This window comes from Portunus trituberculatus, chromosome 35 (genome assembly GCF_017591435.1).
Source record: "Portunus trituberculatus isolate SZX2019 chromosome 35, ASM1759143v1, whole genome shotgun sequence".
NCBI classification, from domain to species: Eukaryota; Metazoa; Arthropoda; class Malacostraca; order Decapoda; family Portunidae; genus Portunus; species Portunus trituberculatus.
In genome coordinates this window covers 21,029,637-21,050,173 of record NC_059289.1, presented here as the reverse complement: position 1 = coordinate 21,050,173, position 20,537 = coordinate 21,029,637, and the positions used below count along the sequence as shown (strand labels likewise).

At 42.5% G+C, this 20,537-nt stretch overlaps 1 protein-coding gene across 1 annotated transcript; it reads right to left on the bottom strand.

The window, feature by feature from the left end:
* Positions 1 to 1,649: 1,649 nt before the first annotated feature.
* LOC123513276 lies at positions 1,650 to 19,571 on the bottom strand. The gene is made up of 2 exons (XM_045270347.1): positions 17,112 to 19,571; positions 1,650 to 1,754 (listed from the first exon to the last, which is right to left on the bottom strand). Exons 1-2 carry the CDS (start codon positions 19,569 to 19,571, stop codon positions 1,650 to 1,652), a joined length of 2,565 nt encoding a protein of 854 aa, XP_045126282.1.
* Between the last annotated feature and the right edge of the window lie 966 nt (positions 19,572 to 20,537).

Here is a 20,537-nt window from a genome sequence, read left to right as displayed (position 1 = left end):
ATCACATCCATACCATACATGATGCTTGGAACAGCCACGCTCTTCCAAACTTCTCGCAGCACATCATACTTGCTGGCTCTCATCCTTGCTGCACTTCCTAGTCGACCCACCCACTGGTTCACCAAGCTCATCTTTTCATTCTTTGCTTTCACACAGCCATATGGACTCATCCACATCCCCAGATACTTGTATTCCTCAGCCTGTTGCACTTCATTTTCTCCTTGTCTCCACACCAAGTTTCTTTCATCATCTGACCTATTCACAACCATCACCTTGCTCTTCTCACTGCTGAATCTCACCCCAAAGTCTCTTCCATAGCCATCTGCAACATCCAGGAGACTTTGGAGCTCCTCTGCTGATTCAGTCATAATTACCACATCATCTGCATACAAGAGAACACATACCCTATCATTCATCCTTCTCATTCTGGCAGCCAATTCCTCTGTATATAAACTGAAGAGGGTTGTTGACAAAATACAACCCTGCCTGACTCCTCTTTCACTCTTTACCCAGTCTGTTTCTGTCCCCTAGTCTATATCTAGCCCTCGTGTCCACATACATACTTTGCACTATGCTAACTATCTTTGAACTCAGTCTAATCTTTTCTAAGACTCTGCCTAACATTCTTCTATTCACCCTGACATACGCTTTCTCTATATCCAGAAAACCAAAGTATAATTTACTACCCTCGTTCCTTTTCCTCTCAATCAGCTCATTCACCACAAATATATTGTTTTCAGCTCTCCTATCCACACGGAAACCATTCTGTTCTTCACCCAGCACTCCAGTTTGCTCAATCCATTTACACAATCTCTCATTCAGCACACCATTGAACACTTTACCTATTGTACTCACTAATGCAATGGGCCTGTAGTTTTTCAACTCATATTTACTCTTGTATCCTCCCTTGTGTAACGAGTCACCCTACATTCATTCCACACTCTTGGCACTCTCTCTTCCTCCCACACCTGGTTAAAAAGCTCAGTCATCCTATTAATCAGAACTTCTCCATTTTTGTACATCTCTTATGTTATCTCATCCGGCCCTGCTGCCTTACCATTCTTTTGCCTTTTCACATATTTCTCCACTTCCTCTCTGCTGATTCTTTCATTCAATTCATCCGCGTCCTTTCTCTCCAGTGTCACACACCCTTCTTTTACATCAAGTACCTCACCTACGCCTCCAATCTCTTCCCAGAAATCTTTGATCACCTTTTTCATCTCTTCCTTATCTGTCACCACTGTCCCATTCACCCTGAGCCTCTCCACATTTTCACGGTCAGACATCCCCTCACCCCTCAGGAATCTATACCATTCATTGCCACCTTCCACGCCTTTCTCTCTGCGGGACTATAAATCACGCTTCTCTCACACCTACCATTCATTATCTTTCGCTTCGTCACTCGCTGCTACCATTATGCTGTCCATGCATTCTGGTAATCACTTTCTGCCTCTTCACTCTCATGCCTCTTCTTTCTCAGCTGTCTACACACTCAATTTAATATCTTTCTCTCTCTCCTGGCATCCCTAACCTCATCGTTCCACCACGGCTTACATGTATACTTTCTGGCACTCGTTCTCACATACCCAATCTGGCTGAATGCTGCGTTTCTCACATTCTCAACAAATTTATCATTCAATTCATCCACATCATTCAAGCATGAGAGTCCCTCTAAATTCTAATATTATGAATTTGATCTTCATGTTGATGCTACAGGTGGATCGGGATCGCTCCGGCCTTTGGATCGGCAGCTCCTGTAGAGGATTGATTGATTGATTGATACATTTATTGTTGAATTAATAAATAATTACAACACCCCCTGGGCAAAGACTTAAGGTTAAAGTATCAAAAATCTAACTCTGAACAGTATACACAACAAGAATACAAGTATTTCAATAAATAAATACACATATTGCATACCTTATTGCTTAAACATCCTACAGGATATTCTCTGAGTATATCCCTGAGAGTGGCTGAGCCTAAGAGATGGTCAATGAAGCTGTACAAGTCATGCTGTCCTTGTGGCCTAAATTTAGCAATGAGAGGACATTCCATGATATAGTGACGCAGAATGTGTCCCCTTGGTGCAGCACACAGCACACACCACTGTTACGTTCACCGGTTAAACTGGTAAGATTGGCATCGGAGAGCCGGTGAACAATAACAATAAAAAAAAAAACACTGCAGGTTCAACTGGTGAGGAAATGCAAAAGGGGGTCACTTTAAAAAGCTATTTTAATAACCCATAATGATATTGACACAGATATAACATGAAACACAGATATATAACATGAAACACAGGAAAATGACATACACATATACATATAACACAGTAATAAATACAACAATAAAGAACCCAACTTAATACCTAACAATAATCCTAATCCTATATAGAGGCAATGTGGAAAACACGGACGAGGGGAAGTGATACTTATGCGGTGTCGCAGTGGTGAAATGCTGGGTGATGGTTGATCCCACGGTAGACCCAAGAGGCGTTGTGTTCACTGGTTGAGGCTTGGATCTCAACTGCCAATCCAGAAAGCTAAGAGCTGGCTCAACACTTTCGGTTGAGTCGAAAGGGGCCGCGTGAATCCAACTTCGGGACAGTAGCGGGGCTTCATGAAACGGTGACGTGGAAGGTTCACGAGACGGTGGCGTGGAAGGTTCACGAGACGGTGGCGTGGAAGGTTCATGAGACGGTGACGTGGAAGGGGAGGCGGAGAGGTGGCGAACGAGGTAACAAGCGGAGGAGGTGATGGTAGTAATGCATGTTACGGGCGGGCGTAACATTTCCTCCCCTAAGACCTCCGTAATGGGCTCATGAAGGAGGTGAGACGGGAGATCTTGATAAGGCGTCGGCGATGATGTTGTCCACCCCCTTGATATGGTCACTTGTAGAGGGAAGGGGCGGGAGTGATCCGGCGTCCAGACCACTGGTTCCGAGGAGAGAAACGCCTTGAGGAGTTGGAAGGCTTGGTCACAGGTCGGGGTCCAGTGGAAGGGGACAGAAGTGCTGAGAAGGTCCGTCAGGGGGGCGGCCAGGGTGGAGAAGTCCTTACAGAAGCGTCTGTAAAAACCAGCCATCCCCAAGAACCTCATGAGAGCTTTCTTGGTGGTAGGAACAGGGAAGCCAAGGATGGCCTCCACGTTAGCTCTCTTGAGGTGAACCTTGCCGTTCCCCACCACATGTCCCAGGTAGACCACCGTAGACTTCCCGAAGGTGGACTTGGCCAGGTTGATTGTAAGCCCGGCTTCCTGCAACCGACCCATCAGCCTCCGAAGACGGGTCAGATGTGTCGCCCAGTCGTCTGCAGTCACCACCAGGTCGTCCAGATATGCAGATGTTCCCTCCAAGTCTTGAGTGATGTAATTTATAGCCCTCTGGAAGGTGGCGGGAGCATTAGACAAGCCAAAGGGCATCACTGTGTATTGGTATAGTCCGAAGGGGGTGATGAAGGCGGATATTATTTGGGCCTCGTCCGAGAGGGGAATCTGGTAGTAACCTTTAAGTAAGTCTATAGTGGTTACAAATTTGGCTACTATACTATCTATAAGGTCCTCTATCAAGGGCAATGGGTAGGAGTCTGGCACCGTCACTTTATTTAATTTCCTGTAGTCGGTGCAAAATCGACTACTACCATCTGGCTTAGATGTTAACAGGCAGGGAGAAGCCCAGGGAGATATACTAGGTTCTGCAAGGTGATGACAGAGCAGATAGTCTACCTCTTTTTTCATCAAGTCTCTTTTAATGGGTGAAATGCGATAGGCTGGTTGTCTTATAGGCTTGATGTCATTAGATATTAATGTTATGTCATGTTGGATAGTATTACAAACTCCTGGAAGGTCACCTGTGATTTCAGAAAAGTCTAGCAATAATTTTTTAAGATCAGACTGTTGTGAAGGTGTTAAGGAAAGAAACACCTCATCAAGGTTGGACATGATTTGGCTGTTTGAGGGGCGTCCTTTAGGTGACGAGAAGAGGAATTCGATGTCGGACTCTTCCTCAGGGGGCACAGGACCAGACTCCTTCCCTACTAGACATACAGGTACAGTGCGAGACAAGTCCTCTGGTTCTCTGGAGTGGTAAGGTTTCATTAGATTAATATGAACTAGTTGGGAATCCTTACGACGGTCAGGAGTGTGGACCACATAATTTAATGGACTTAGTTTTTTAGCCACAACATAAGGTCCCATGAACTTACTGTGAAGAGCATTGCCTGGAGTGGGGAGAAAAAGTAAAACCTTGTCTCCTGGTTTGAAACTTCTCATGACAGATTTGGGAAGAGAATTCTGTTGCATTTTAGTTTGAGATTTGAGGAAGTTTGATTTAGCAAAAGATCTGACTTCACTGATTTTATTCTTAAGGTTACTGATGTAGTCAGACACACTGGGGCTTGAAGGAGTATTTTGAGTAAACCATTGATCCTTTAATATTTTGAGAGGCCCCCTGATCTGTCTACCATAGAGTAATTCAAAAGGGAGTAACCTAAAGAATCTTGAGGAGATTCTCTTAAAGCGAAGAGAAGGAAAGAAATACTTTCATCCCAGTCTCCTTGATGCTCCAAGCAATACTTCTTCATCATGGATTTTAATGTTTGGTGAAACCGCTCCAGACAGCCTTGGGATTGGGGTGGTAAGCCGAGGAGGTAACATGGTCGATGTTTAGCTCATTCACTATCTGTTGGAAAAAATGGCTAGTGAAATTGCTACCCTTGTCAGACTGAATTTGTTTTGGAATTCCTACCGAGGTGAAAAAATGTATTAGATGTTTTACAATGGTCTTTGATGTGATGTTCTTAAGAGGGAATGCTTCAGGGTACCTGGTAGTGGGATCCATGAGGGTTAACAAATACTGATTCCCTCGTTTGGTTTTGGGTAAGGGCCCTACGCAGTCTAGAATGATCTTTTCGAAGGGCTCCGTCTGAACTGGAATAGGCGTCAGAGGAGCTGGCACAAGGCGTTCGTTAGGCTTACCCACAACTTTGACATATGTGACATGTTTTACATAGTGTGACACATCCTTTTTCATTCCTGGCCAAAAAAATGTTGAAGAGCCTTCTTGTAGGTTTTTTGGATGCCTAGATGACCTGACAATCCATCATGAGCTAGTTCTATAATGGCTGGTCTTACAGACAAGGGATGACAACTTGATGTGTTTCTGACCAGGTGTCTAGTTGTTTCAGTTCAGGAGGTCTGTAGGCACGCATCAGGACTCCTTCCTGATAATAAAAACAAGGCAATTTAGACATATCCTTTGTCTCACTGGCAACATGTCTGATCTTAGCCAAAGTGAGATCCTGTTCCTGAGCATTAATCAAATTCTCCTTTGAAATGATGTTATTGTACAAGTTGTCAGTAGAGGCAATCATTGGTGGAGGAGGTGATGAAAGGGCAGGGGACTTGGACTGAGACCTGGTGACTGCACACACTGGGAAGAAGTGAGGGGATGTTTCGTCCAGGGTCTTAGTGGGACTTTCTGTTAAGGGAGAATCAAGAACAATTAAGTTTGGAACAGCCAAGTTACCCGCAAGATCATTACCCAGTACAAGATGTACCCCTGGTACTGGCAGTTCACCAGGTTTAATGGCTACCTCAACCTCTCCTGAAATGAACGGGCACTGTAAGCTAATATTAGCCAAAGGATAGGAGAGCTGTGATTCGAGACCTGTAAGGATCACCTTCTCCCAGTGAAAGCCTGTTTGATGTTAGGGATGACATCTTCCCTTAAGATGGATTGGGCAGCACCTGTATCACGCAGAACCTTGATATTTATTGCCTTGTCTTTACCATCAGTCAGGGACACTTTACCTTGATACATGTACGAGTCATAAAGTTCTAGAGGCGAGTTGACAGGGTTAGCTAGGGCCACTGGTTTCTTGTTCTCAAATGTGTTAGGTCTAGGGGACACAAAAGAAAATTGACGTTGAGAGCCCTTGCAATTTGGGTGTCTACATTTCTGGATCGTGTGACCTGGCTTCTTACAGTATGTACACCAGGGGGAATTATATGCATTTGGCGAGAATCCGGTTGGCTTACCACCCGCGCCCCCAAAACCTTCCCCAAAGGAGGACCTAACATTAGACAGTGAGCCACGACCTCTACTACCCAGGGATCCCATCAACAAAGCAAACGCATCAGCCACTTTAGCGGCAGACATAAGATCACTCTCTCCCCGTTCTTCCACATGCCTCAGAATATTAAAAGGTAACTTGTTCTTCCATTCTTCCAGGACCATTAGATTGAGCAACTCCGAAATGGTGGTAATGTTAAGGTCGGCTAACCATTTTTTAAATTGTCTTAGTTTCTCACTAGCAAATTCAACATAGGTGTGAGAGTCTGGTTTTACATACTTTCGGAACTGTTGTCTGTATCCATCAGAAGTGATAGAGTAGGCGTCTAGAATGTTACCTTTGATCTCTTCATATTCTACCTCATCACTAAGGCCGTTGTATACCCTATAAGCTTTTCCTACTAGCTTAGGGACAAGGAGAGACACCCACTGATCCTTGGGCCATTTATTCCTATTAGCAATGCTCTCAAAAGCGCGAAATGACCCGTCAACATCAGATTCATCAAAAGGGGGAACTAGCGGAGCAGCTGTAGCAGGATTAAAGCTTGTTAACTGTTTCTTTATATCTATTTCTTCCCCTCTAAACTTAGCGTCATTTCGTAGGGCTAACTCCTGAATTTCTGACTCTTTCTCCTGCCTTTTAAGTTGTAACTGAAATTCTCTCTCTTCCTTTTCTGCCTGTAGTTGCATTTGTCTTTCCTGTAATTCTCTCTTTATCTTTATCTTCTTTATCTGCCTGTAGTTGCATTTGTTTTTCCTGTAGTTGCATTTCTTTTGCTTCTTTTTCTGCCTGTAATTGCATTTGTTTTCATGCATCCGGTATTCTAGTTTAAGCTTCTCAATTTCCCATTGACTTATCCTACTCTTATCCTGTTCTTCCTGGGGACTGTGTATTATAGTCCTCGTAGAGGCTGACATGGGAGTTAACTTTTCTATGGCATTTCCTAGCAACTGACCTTCTTGCACTAGATGTTCAACAACTACATTCTTAATGACCTCTTTAGTCATCTGAGACGTGATGGGAACATCAAAATGTTTAGCGATGGTCTTCCATTGGTCCTTCTTTATATTAGCATCTTTAAGTTGTTCCAGAGAAGGGTCGGCACAAAAATCTTCAACGTTAAACTGAGCGGAAGCCATATTAAATAGATGTTAAACCACAACAAAAAAAAAAAAATGATAAGCGAATTACTTAAGTGAGGAACTTGGCAGAGTGATAATAAAGGCAACCTTGAAATTACCTAGATTATACTTAAGTAAACACTTATGAGTACAATCACTAATGAGGGGTAAACTAGAGAGTTACGGCATTAAGAGGGATCCGGATTACTCTAGTTACGAGACTTGAGAGTGAGGAGCGAATTGTACTGAGACTTGTTATTGACAAGGAGGCGGATTAGTCTGAGAGACTAGTTAAAATGGCCGATTCTAACTAGCGAGAAAAATTATCCGCGAAGTGAGGGGATTGAGGGTTCGCATGAACATATGATGATCCCAACACTTGGATAACACTTATTACACACCTGCCTATGTACAAAAAATAGAGATAAGTGCTATCGGTGAACACGCCTTTCTACCTGGTTTCCTGCTCTACCACTGCTATGCGATACCAATGAAAGTCACGAAACACGTTTAAACCAGGGGTGTGCAACCTTTTTTTCCCAAAGGGCCACTACGTAGTCACTGTATACTCTGTTGGTCTGGAGGGCCACATAACCTTACTATTTCATGTTATTTACTACGATCAAAGACATTTTATGTGAGATTATGCTGATAAACAAATAATTAGTTGGTAACTCTCTCTCTCTCTCTCTCTCTCTCTCTCTGAGGGCTTTTTATCGGTCTGGCAGCCTTCCTTCAGTGGCATCCGTCTTTACTGCGGAGCTGTCTGCCATAGTCCTAGCTTTACAAATAATTTTTACTCTACCGGTTTCGTCTTTTACAATTTTTAGTGACTGTGTCGCAGTGCTCTTACTTCTCTCTCTTGCACTATATCCTTTAACCCTTTGGTTTTATCAGCCCTGGAGTGGCTATACCTTCTTACACAACGAGGATATCGTGTTGGGTTCTGTTGGGTCCCTGGTCACGTTGGTGTTCCTCCAGGGAATGAACACGCAGATCGCCGCGCTAAAGAGGCAGCAAGTCGCGCTCCATCTCCTGCCTCTGTTCCGTTTCGAGATGTCTTTCCTCTAATTCGTGAGGCAGTTGCAGCAATTTGGCAGAGGAGATGGCTAATGGGGGTCGCAACCTCGAAAATGGGAGAGATCACTACTTCCTCTATCCCTCACTGGACATACACCCATGTTCGGGATCGACATTTACAGACTTTATTGGCGCGACTGCGTATAGGTCACACGTACCTTACACAAAGGTACCTGTTGACCAGGGACCCTCAACCTTACTGTGATGACTGCCTGGTGCCGCTTACCGTGCGGCACCTATTAGTAGAGTGCCCTAGTTTGATAGAGTTACGACACCGCTATCTCTACCGCTGTCGCGGTAGAGATAGCGGTGTCTATTATATCTCAAAGGACCTTCGACCAGAGTGCCTGGCCCAAGGCCATGACGTTTTTAGATTTTTTGGAGAAGCTGGCCTTCTCCCAAAGCTGTGAATTTTATTTCATTTTTTATATGTATTTTAATGTTTTATGTATATTATTGTAGTTTTTTGTTTTTACTTACCATTAATTTTCTCGTTTTTACTTGCTTTTAGTTATTTTACGATTTGTTTTAAACCCTTTTTGGTTTTAATTAAATAGTTTGATGAGGCGCCATATGACCTCCGCTGTTGCGGCGCCTAACACGAAATCCTCCTCCTCCTCTCTCTCTCTCTCTCTCTCTCTCTCTCTCTCTCTCTCTCTGAGGGCCGCACTATATCTTAATTTTTTTTTTTTTTTTTTTTTTTTATTAGGAGAAAGGGCTGCAATGAAAGCCTTTGAGGACCGCATGCGGCCCGCGGGCCGCAGGAAAGGTTGGTTTAAGCCTTAAACCAACCTTTCATACTTAATGTATTTATTCCATTTTGCCTCTTCAAATTTCTTGGAAGCTAATCGGTTGGTTGCTAGTACCAAAATATGAGCCAGATTTTTCACCACATTATAAAGTTCATATATGCACAGTCACAGTAATTATTTAAGTATTTAGTTCTATGAAATCTGTACTCTGCTGTATTATGGTTATAATATCAAATTTACGGCAAAACAAAAGTCAGATTCGTTTTCTTCACCCTCGAAAATCCTTACTTACTAAGTTTACTGATTAACACAAGAAAATTACACAAAAATGTGTTTAAAAAAAAAAGAAAATTAGCGGTGAAATTTATAATTTTTGCATGGGCAAGAGCCTGCTACTTTTGCGTCCGCATGTTTGACAAATCACAGCTTTGTCTTGAGGTGCATTCTGCATTGCATCATAAGACGTCACCGCGTAAAGTGTCATTCTGTCTTCTACCACCGCCATATTTTGGTGTGTTATGTCAGACTCAAACGATAATATTGTTAATCAACCTTACAGTCTTTGTCAACCTCTTAGTGTCTTAACACTTGAGTGTCCTTCAACCTCGTAGTGTTTGTTAACCTAACAGTATCAATCAACCTCAGTGTCTATCAACCTCAGTGTTCATGAACCTCAGTGTCAATCAATCTAACAGTGTCTATCAACCTCAGTGTCAATCAACCTCAGTGTCTATCAACCTCGGTGTTTATCAACCTCACAGTGTCAATCAACCTCACAGTGTTTATCAACCTCACAGTGTCAATCAACCTCACAGTGTTTATCAACCTCACAGTGTCTATCAACCTCACAGTGTCAATCAACCTCACAGTGTCAATCAACCTCACAGTGTCTATCAACCTCACAGTGTCTATCAACCTCACAGTGTCAATCAACCTCACAGTGTTTATCAACCTCACAGTGTCAATCAACCTCACAGTGTCTATCAACCTCACAGTGTTTATCAACCTCACAGTGTCTATCAACCTCAGTGTCTATCAACCTCACAGTGTTTATCAACCTCACAGTGTTTATCAACCTCACAGTGTCAATCAACCTCACAGTGTCTATCAACCTCACAGTGTTTATCAACCTCACAGTGTTTATCAACCTCACAGTGTCAATCAACCTCACAGTGTTTATCAACCTCACAGTGTTTATCAACCTCACAGTGTCAATCAACCTCACAGTGTCTATCAACCTCACAGTGTTTATCAACCTCACAGTGTCTATCAACCTCACAGTGTCAATCAACCTCACAGTGTCAATCAACCTCACAGTGTCTATCAACCTCAGTGTCTATCAACCTCACAGTGTTTATCAACCTCACAGTGTTTATCAACCTCACAGTGTCAATCAACCTCACAGTGTCTATCAACCTCACAGTGTTTATCAACCTCACAGTGTTTATCAACCTCACAGTGTCTATCAACCTCACAGTGCTTATCAACCTCACAGTGTCTATCAACCTCACAGTGTTTATCAACCTCAGTGTTTATCAACCTCACAGTGTTTATCAACCTCACAGTGTTTATCAACCTCACAGTGTCTATCAACCTCACAGTGTCAATCAACCTCAGTGTCAATGAACCTCACAATGCCTATCAACCTCACAGTGTTTATCAACCTCACAGTGTCAATCAACCTCACAGTGTTTATCAACCTCACAGTGTCTATCAACCTCACAGTGTCAATCAACCTCAGAGTGTCTATCAAACTCAGTGTCAATCAACCTCACAGTGTCTATCAACCTCACAGTGTTTATCAACCTTGGTGTTTATCAACTTCACAGTGTCAATCAACCTCACAGTGTCAATCAACCTCACAGTGTTTATCAACCTCACAGTGTTTATCAACCTCAGTGTTTATCAACCTCGGTGTTTATCAACCTTACAGTGTCAATCAACCTCACAGTGTTTATCAACCTCAGTGTTTATCAACCTCGGTGTTTATCAACCTCACAGTGTCAATCAACCTCACAGTGTCTATCATCACTTTTGTTATGACGTTAATGAAATAAGTTTTTATTTTCTTTCATATTATTGCCTTCATCTTATATATAGAGGGTAGAAGGTTATACATATACTGTATATATATTTACGTTGTAGTCACCTTATTTGATTCACTATGAGGTTGATTGACACTATTAGATCGATTGGCAGTATGAGGTTGATTGACAGTTTTTAATTTTTTCATTGTTGGTGGATACATTAAAATCAATATTTGGGTATTTAGGTTAGTTTTAAGTATTATTTGATGGGCATGTTGTATGACGCAGATAATGCCAATCGTCACATTTTTTATGATGTTAATGAAATGTTTTTATTTTCTTTCATATTATTGATATTATTTCATATTCAAGTTTTTTAATTTGAACTTCAACTTTTTTTATTTGAAATTCAACTTTTTTCATTTGAACTTCATCTTTTTTCATTTGAACTTCTTTTTTAATTTGAATTTCAACTTTTTTTAATTTGAAGTTCATGTTTTTTAATTTGAAGTTCATCTTTTTTAATTTGAAGTTCATCTTTTTTAATTTGAGGTTGAAAAGGTGTAGTCTAATTAATAAGTGTCTTGATCTCATCCACGCCCTAGAAGGTGCCGGTGCCATGGTCCATTTCATCTGGATACCCTCTCATGTGGGTATCCCACTAAATAAAAAATCAGACTGCCTTGCTCAGTGTACCCTACAAGATGACACAGTGGACCCTGGCACTGAGCACACTCTGGGTTATGTTAAGAGTAGCATTAAGGACTTTGTGCAAAGTAGCATTAGTGATCAGTTGGAGCTTTGTTGCCATAGGGGCAGTAGCACTAGTCTTCACTATGCACGTGTCTCCCAGAGCTGTGCTTACACCTACGGGAGACACACTGCATCACATGACAGGGTGGCAATGAGGCTCAGATTAGGCTACAAATACTTTTGGGAAGTCAGTGCTTCTCCTGGTGTGTGCTGTGTGCCGTGTGCTACACCAAGGGGACACACCGCGTAGTGTAGTGGTTAGCACGCTTGACTCACAATCGAGAGGGCTGGTTTCGAATCCCGGCGCGGCGAGGCAAATGGGCAAGCCTCTTAATGTGTAGCCCCTGTTCACCTAGCAGTAAATAGGTACGGGATGTAACTCGAGGGGTTGTGGCCTCGCTTTCCCGGTGTGTGGAGTGTGTTGTGGTCTCAGTCCTACCCGAAGATCGGTCTATGAGCTCTGAGCTCGCTCCGTAATGGGAAAGACTGGCTGAGTGACCAGCAAGCGACCGAGGTGAGGTGAATTACACTCTGCGTCACTATATCATGGAATGTCCTTTCATTGCTAAATTTAGGCCACAAAGTCAACATGACTTGTATAGCCTCATTGACCATCTCCTAGAGTCAACCACTCTCAGGGATATACTCAGGGAATATCCTCAGTTCGCTCCCAGACTGTAGGACGTTTATGCAATAAGGTGTGTAATATGTGTATTTATTTATTGAAATACTTGTATTCTTGTTATGTATACTGTCTGGTGTTATATTTTTGATACTTTAACCTTAAAGTCTTTGTCCAGGGGGTGGGTGGTAAGGTCCATCCTCCTCCTTTGTTGTAATTATTTATCAATTCAACAATAAATGTATCAATCAATCAATCAGGAGTTGTCGATCCAAAGCAATCCCGAGCCACCTCTAGTGTCAAGATCAAATTCAAGATCATAGGAAATCTTAGTCTCTTAATATCTTAATGCACCCCCGAGAAGAGATAAACACAGAATGAGAAAATTAAGGCATGGATAGAGAACAAGGTGCTTGGTGAGAAACATAGTGGTTTCTGGAGGGGCAGAGGTGGTCTAGAAAATGTGTTAGTAATGAAGGAAATAGGAAGGAATTAAAAGCTAGGAAGGGAGTTGTATCTCGTGTTTCTGGATTTAGAAAAGACATACGACAGGGTAGACAGGAAGAAACTGCTGACATTACTAACACACATAGGAATGGACTGGAACATAGTTCAGGTGATCAGGAATCTGTACGAGAAGAATGAAGTCAAGTTTACAATAGGAGATATCAGTACAGGCTGGATGAAGAATAACATCGGAGTATGCCAGGGATGTGTGATCTCAACAACCCTATTCAATATATACATAGAGAAGTTAATAATAAGGATTAGGATATCAGGGAGGCGAGTCAAGGTAGGAGCCAGGAGACAAGGATGCCTCGCATATGCTGACGACATAGTGTTGATGGCAGAGAGTAAGGAGGAGATGGAGGAGTAATTACATGTGGCTAGTACTTATGGAAGAGAATGGAACGTCACGTATAGTGCTAGGAAAGGCAAGGTGATGGAGTTCAATAATCAGGTGGAGGGACAGTGGATACTAGGGAATGATATCCTAGAGGTGGTAGATAGGTACACTTACTTAGGGCTGGATGTAAGTAAAGAAGGAATAGGAGGAGAAAAACAGATGAAAATAAATGAAGGTAAGACTAGGAAAATGACAGGGATGATAGTCAATGCAGGAAGCAGGTCAGTAAACAAATATGAAGTAGCTAGAAGCTTGTGGAAAGGGATGGCAGTGCCGTATTGCATATATGGGTCTGAAATTACCTATCATCGGGAGGAAGATCTAGGTAAACTAGAGAAAACTCAAAATATAGTAGGAAGATGGGGTTTAGGAGTCCCTCATAGTACTGCCTTAGAAGCCATTAGAAGAGAGATGGGCTGGAGAACCTTTAGGGAGAGAGTGGTCAGAGGTAAGATGAACTTCTTAAAGAAGATGGAAGGAAACTAGAGGATAGATGAATAAAGCAGGTACTACAGGATAACAGGGTTATGTCATCATGAAAGAAGGAAACTGAAAAATGAAAAAAAAAAGGAAAACCTTGAGGAGGATTGGAATAGGATGGGACCTATAGAGATAAAGAAAAGGATAGAGGATAATGGGCTAATTAAATGGCGAGCAGATATGGAAATGACATTAACTCTGAAATGGTGTCGGTACAAGGAGAGACCTGAAGCGCTCCAGTGGCACGTTGGAGAGTGGGGTAGCAGGTTGTTAGCAAAGGCAAGGACAGATACACGAGAGGTGAAAAACCACATGCCAAAATTATGAAAGCTCTTTAAAGACCTTGCAGGCTAAAGAGCAGGACGGGATTACAGACATAGTAGAAGGTGGTCTAGGTGATAACAAGTTGAAAGAGCTAAGAAATGAATGGAAACAGGAGCAAGAAGAGGAAAAAGTCAGATTTTCAGAAGTGGCAAGAAGACAAATTCAGGAGAACACGAGAGTTGCTGTAATACAGGTTATCAAAGAAAAGGAAGAATTGGTGTGGGATGCAGTGGACAAGAAAAAAAGCTTCATCATTTATGTGATGAGGAAAAAGAAAATTCCAAATAAATTCATGAGACAACGTGAAGAAAGGGAAATGGCCAAAACTGTTATCAAAACGAGTACAAGACACCACACAAGAATTTGACCAGGAGGTGGAGGAAGTGATTAGGCTGGGAAGATATAGTGAAGGGGGTAAGAGACCAATGAAGGTGAAAATGAGATCTCAAGTGGCTGTAGAGGAAATTATGGCTAGGAAAAGGAAGCTGGCCGATGATGTAAATCACAAGGAAATATGGATAAAAAAAGATATGAACTTAGAGGAAAGGGAAAAGGAGAAAGTGCTAAGAAGTGAGGCTAAGGAAAAAAAATTAGAAAAGGACAGAGATAGAGAAGAAGAATTTTTACTGGAGGGTTCTGGATATGATACTAAAGAAGTGGTACCTAAGGAAAAAGAAAAGGTCGTGGAAGAGGCAATAAATTAAGAATGACATACTAACATAGATGGGTTGTTATCAAGCATATTGGAAGTTCGGAATTATTTGAAAGAGAAAAAACCGGATGTAATGTGCATCGTTGAAACAAAACTGAAAAAAGAGATCCATGTCAACTTTAAAGAGGAGGGATATAATACCTGGAGGAGGGATAGGAAGGATAAAGGGGGAGGAGGAGTGCTAATAATGGTTCGTGATAATATATGTGTGGAGGATGTGCAATATGGTGAGGACAAGGTGGAAGTAATGGGAGTAACAATCAGAACAGAAGATATGAAGGAAAAAAAAAATTATAGTTACATATGTTCCACCAAAGACTAATACATGAGGATCAGAAGAGCATAAAGATATGCAAAGAGAGGTGATAAAGTGCCTAGATAACATGATAAGAAGAGACAGAAGAATACTCTTAGTTGGAGACTTTAACTGTAAAAAGATAAACTGGAGAGAGATGGAAGTAATGGATAATGCTGGGCAGTGGAGCGAGAAAGTGTTACAGTTGACTATGGTTAATACAATGGACCAGTGGGTGGAGGAGTCAACACGGTACAGGGGGGAAGAAGAACCATCATTGCTTGATCTAGTTTTCACAAAGAAACTAGAGTCTCATCTAATCATACGATACCTTAGTCCAATGGGGAAAATGATCATGTGACATTAGAGATGCAAATGCAGGAGGAAGATGAGATAAGTTACAGAGAGGACTATAAAGGAGAGAGATTAAATTATGCAAGAGTGGATATATTTTGAAAAATTAAGGATTTATTTTGCTGATATTGAGTGGCGTAATATTATGTGCAGAAAGACTGTACAAGGGAAATATGATATATTCTTACAGAAATACAATGAAAGAGTAAAAAAGTTTGTTCCTGTTTATAGAGTTCAGAAAAAAAATACATGTTTGGTACAATGCTAGATGCATTCAAGGAAAAAAAGTCAAAGGATAAAGCGTGGAAGAAACTCTTAAAGCAGGGAAATGACTATAACATACAGCAGTACAAAGATGTTAGAAATGAATATATTAGAGTAAAGAGAGAGGAAGAAATAAATTTTGAGAAAGATGTAGTGGATAGAATCAAATATAAACCCAAACTTTTCTACAAGTTTATAAATGGCAAAGAATAAGGAAACAATTGAAAAAATAATTAAAGATGGGAAGACATACCAAACAGAGAAGGAAATGAGTGAAATAATGAATGAGAGCTTCAAAACGATATTCACTGCAGAAGATGAAGTCATAGAACCTAATAGGACATTGGATTGCCAAGGATTACGGGAGATTGCAGTACATAAAGAAGATATTGGAAGATAACTGGATAAGTTGGAAGTCAGAAAAACAATGGGGCCAGATGGTGTATCAGGCTGGGTGTTAAAAGAATGTAAAGAGCAATTACTGGATCCAATTTGGGAAATAATTTAAAGTTCAATAAATTAAGGGAAAGTTCCACTAGAGTGGAAGAGAGCCAACGTAATACCGATATTTAAAGGAGGAAAGGCAACTGAACCAATAAACTACAGACCAGTGTCACTTACAAGTATCGTAGGGAAGTTATGTGAAATAGTTATCAAAGAAAAATGGGTTAAATTTCTAGAAAAGGAGCAAGTCATATCGAACAGACAGTTTGGGTTCAAGACAGGTTGGTCATGTGTATCAAACTTATTAAGCTTCTACTCGAGAGTTATTGCAGGACTTGAAAACAGAGATGGATGGGTATACACAGTATACCTGGACATTAAAAAGGTTTTCGATTAAGTCCTACACAGAAGACTTCTTTGGAAACTAGAGTACATAGGAGGACTGCGTGGAACCTTGCTCAAATGGACAAGAGATTATTTTAAGGATAGGGAAATGAGAACTGTGATCAGAGATACATACTCATCTTGGGTAAAGTAACTAGTGGAGTGCCTCAAGGGTCAGTGTTAGCCCCCATTATGTTTCAAGTTTATGTAAACGACGTTCACATTGGAATAAACAGTTATAAAAATTTATCCGCTGATGATGCAAAGTTACTAAGAGTCATCAAAACCAGAGAGGACTGTCTGCTGTTGCAGGAAGATTTAAACAAGATCTATGAATGGAGCAAGAAGTGAAAATTGGAGTTTAATGCCAAGAAATGCCACATAATGGAAATAGGAAAGAGTAAGAGAAGACCAGCATGGAACTATTTGATGGGAGAGGAACAAATAATGAAGACTAAAGAGGAAAAAGATCTTGGAGTGACCTTACAAGAAAATCGTAGCCCTGATAAAGTGGCACAGACACATAAACTAGCATCCTGAGAATAAGCCTTCAACCGAACTTCACACACATTGAAACCCGGCCTGGCTTGCTTAAGAGTACCACGCAATCTCAGAGTATTATAGGACTGAGCAACACTAATGTCAGTAAGAATTAACAAATGCAAAGTCTGCACCCTCGCTGCATGGGTCAGCGCCATCAACATAACAAGCTTAAGGGTAAGGTCCTTAAGGGACAAGTTGTGCAAGGGGGACATAGATTTAAGTTCTGCAAGAACCGGCTGAACATCCCAAGTGGCAGTATACCTGGGCATAGGGGGCCTAAGGTTAAAAACCTCTTTCATAAAGCGGGTAACCAAGGGGTGGTTACCAGCTCGGCATCCATCTATCACAATGCCCAGTGAAGAGAGTGCACTCCTCGCAGTGTTGACCGCCTCATAACCCAGGTCCCTGGGAAAATTGGCAGACAAAAGGTTAATAATGTCTGATAGAGAGAGAGCAAGGGGATTGACGTCCCATCTAGCACAAAATTGTGACCACCGCGTGATATGTGGCTTGTATTGCCTGGCTGTACCTGGTTTCCACGAGGCCAGGATGATTTCCGCACCCGCCTCAGAAATGCCTCGTGCTCGCAATTGTTGCCCAACAGCAAGCACGCCATCAGCCGAGTGTGCTTCATGACCAGGTGCTCCCCCGCGAGATGACGGGTGACTCAATACCCCCTTCTTCAGCATAATAAGATGGGGAGGAGCCACCAGCAGGCAAAGCAGCTGGCCCATCCAGGGTTGTGACATCCACAACGGCAGAACCATCCATGCACGCGCCGCCTCCTCCTTCAACTTCTGCAGGCACCTAGTAATTAAGGCAAATGGAAGGAAGATATAAGATAGCTCAAATTGTGCCCAGTTCAGAGAGAACGCATCAAAGTGTGCTGCCCCCTGGTCTGGCCTCCAGGAGCAGTAAAAAGGCACTTGGTTGTTAAGCCTAGACGCAAATAAATCTATAACAGGGGAGCCGAAGGTGCCACAAAGCTGCCTGAAAATATGCACATTGAGCTGCCACTCATGCCTATCATTGACAATACATGATGCGGTGTCTGCCGCCGTGTTCTCCTTTCCAGGTATATGAGAACAGGTGACCCAGGCATCATTAGCTACACACCAGTCCCAGATCTGAATCGCAATGTCATTACACATGGCCGATTTTATACCCCCCATCTCATTTACATAGGAAAGGGCAATGGTGTTATCACAAAAAACCTGCACATGTTTCCCTTTGAGTTCAAGATGAAAAGCCTGAAGGGCAAATAAAATAGCCTTAAGTTCCAGAGCATCAATATGCAAGGACTTCTCAACCATTGACCAACTGCCAGATCTAGACCTATGTTGGAGATGGCCACCCAAACCTAGAGTGGAGGCATCCATATACAAATCAATCTCAGTGCCAGAAGTAAAAATTTTTCGAACCTGTGTAGCAACATTATCAAGCCACCATTGCAGGTCAGCCTTCATAGCATCTGTTATGGGCATCCAGAGCTCAAAGTCCCCAATGCCTGTCTGTAAAGCTGCAATTTTCTCTTTCTCTAAGTGCCTGTAATGCAACTTGCCAAATTCCACAGCCTGGAAGGCAGCCACCAGTAGACCAATAACCCTAGCTACTTCCCGGATCCTAGCTGAGGACTTTTTTATAAGATCCGTACAAGCAGTCATAACCTTGAGAACCCTGCGTTCAGGTAAAGAAACTGTCATAGAAGTAGTATTAATCACATTTCCTAAGTACTCAATACACCTGGTAGGGACCAACACAGACTTCTTACTGTTAATGCAGAAACCTAACTTCTGCAAAAGAGCAATGGTGTCATTAATGCAAGCAATGCAACCTGCCCTAGACTGATTACACAGCAGACTGTCATCTATAAAGCTAGTAATGGTGTAACCCATACCCCTGAGTGCAGCAAACACGGGCTTCATCAACTTAGTAAAAATCCTCGGGCCCTCTGAAAAGCCATTAGGGAGACACGTGAACTGATAGAAAATGCCATCCCACTTAAAGCATAAATACCTCTGCTGCTCTTCCGCAATCCTAACAGAGTAATAGGCATGTTTAAGGTCCACGGAAGCAAGATAATCCCCAGCATTGATCAGTCTAATAGCCTGCTCAAAATTCTCCATCTTAAAGTGTTTATAAGGAACATATTTGTTAAGCTCCTTTAAGTTTAGAACCATCCTATAACCACCATCCTTCTTTGGTCTCAGGAAAATGGGAGAAATAACTTGTTCTGGGTGTCTTTCTGTAATCACAAGAACCCCAAGGTCTAAAAGGCTGTCAATCTCCTCCTTGATAATAAGTTGCTCCTCTAAATTAAATTTATAGCACAGCTCACCAAAAAATAAATGCTCAATATCAGATTTCTGAATATCCAGATGACAGTGCTGTACAATGTCCAAAATCACAGGATCATTAGTGATCTTCCACTCCTGCATGTAGTGACGGAGTCTGCCAGCTGAAAATGAGTCACTAACCTCCCTTACTGCTGGGGCCGGTAGAGATCCCGGCTCCTGGCGTTTTTTGAGTCCATCTCTTGACGTGGCAAAGGGTGTTGCTGAGCACCCCTGAAGCCCTGTCGCTGTGCACTGTAGGGCTGGAACCTTGAAGAAAAACTTCTGTGGGCAGACCTCCCCCAGAAACCCCGATTTATCTCCCGCCTCATAATGAAGCGCCTAGCCAAGTTGGTGCGATAGTTAGCATGGCCCAGCAGGGCTAAGGCACCATTAAGAAGAGTAACCTCCCGTTCTACCACCATGTTACCTTCCTCCTGAGCAAGTTGGTCCAGAGCTAGGAGTGATTTAGTGAGAATAATATCTGCCATCTGTAAGTCACCACTTACATCCTTGAGCCGATAGTCAGCCTTCTTGGCGTCAGTTTTCAAGGCCCCCAAAATCTGTGGGTTACACTCCACAGGGGCTAGCGCAGGATAGTTGCCGGGACGTCTGGTAACCACATCCTCAGAGACGGCTTTATATTTGTCATCCTGCATATCTTTTTCAAACAGGAAATTCACCATGCTCACCACCTGCTGGTCAATGTCCTCTGAAACACTGTCAGGAGGCCCCAGAGCCTTAGCACTTTGTAGCAACACACTACCCCGTGGGGGATTGGGCCGTAACTCACCATCCTCACCACTGGAAGAATGAAAACCAGAAAAGTTAGGAGTGACAATACGTGAATCAACAGAGCCCCGTCCTGGCGACAGACGCAACCCTGAGTGCTTTGGGCCCTGAGAAAAGCCGGGCTGAGTGTCCACATCAGGCCGGGGGGCAGACGGGGTACTGGCGCGCAATTTCACCACCTCACCTCTCAACACCGCCACTTCATCCAATACATGGCAAAAGGAAGGCTCAGACACCTTCGCCGTAGTAGGAGAGGAGTGTGAACGGGCAGTAACAATG

Coding starts and splice junctions, on each gene's coding strand:
- LOC123513276 (XM_045270347.1), bottom strand. CDS start 19,571: ATGCAGGAGTGGAAGATCACTAATGATCCTGTGATTTTGGACATTGTA. Junction 1,755..17,111: donor CTCAGGATGCTAGTTTATGT/GTCTGTGCCACT, acceptor AATCCTCTACAG/GAGCTGCCGATCCAAAGGCC.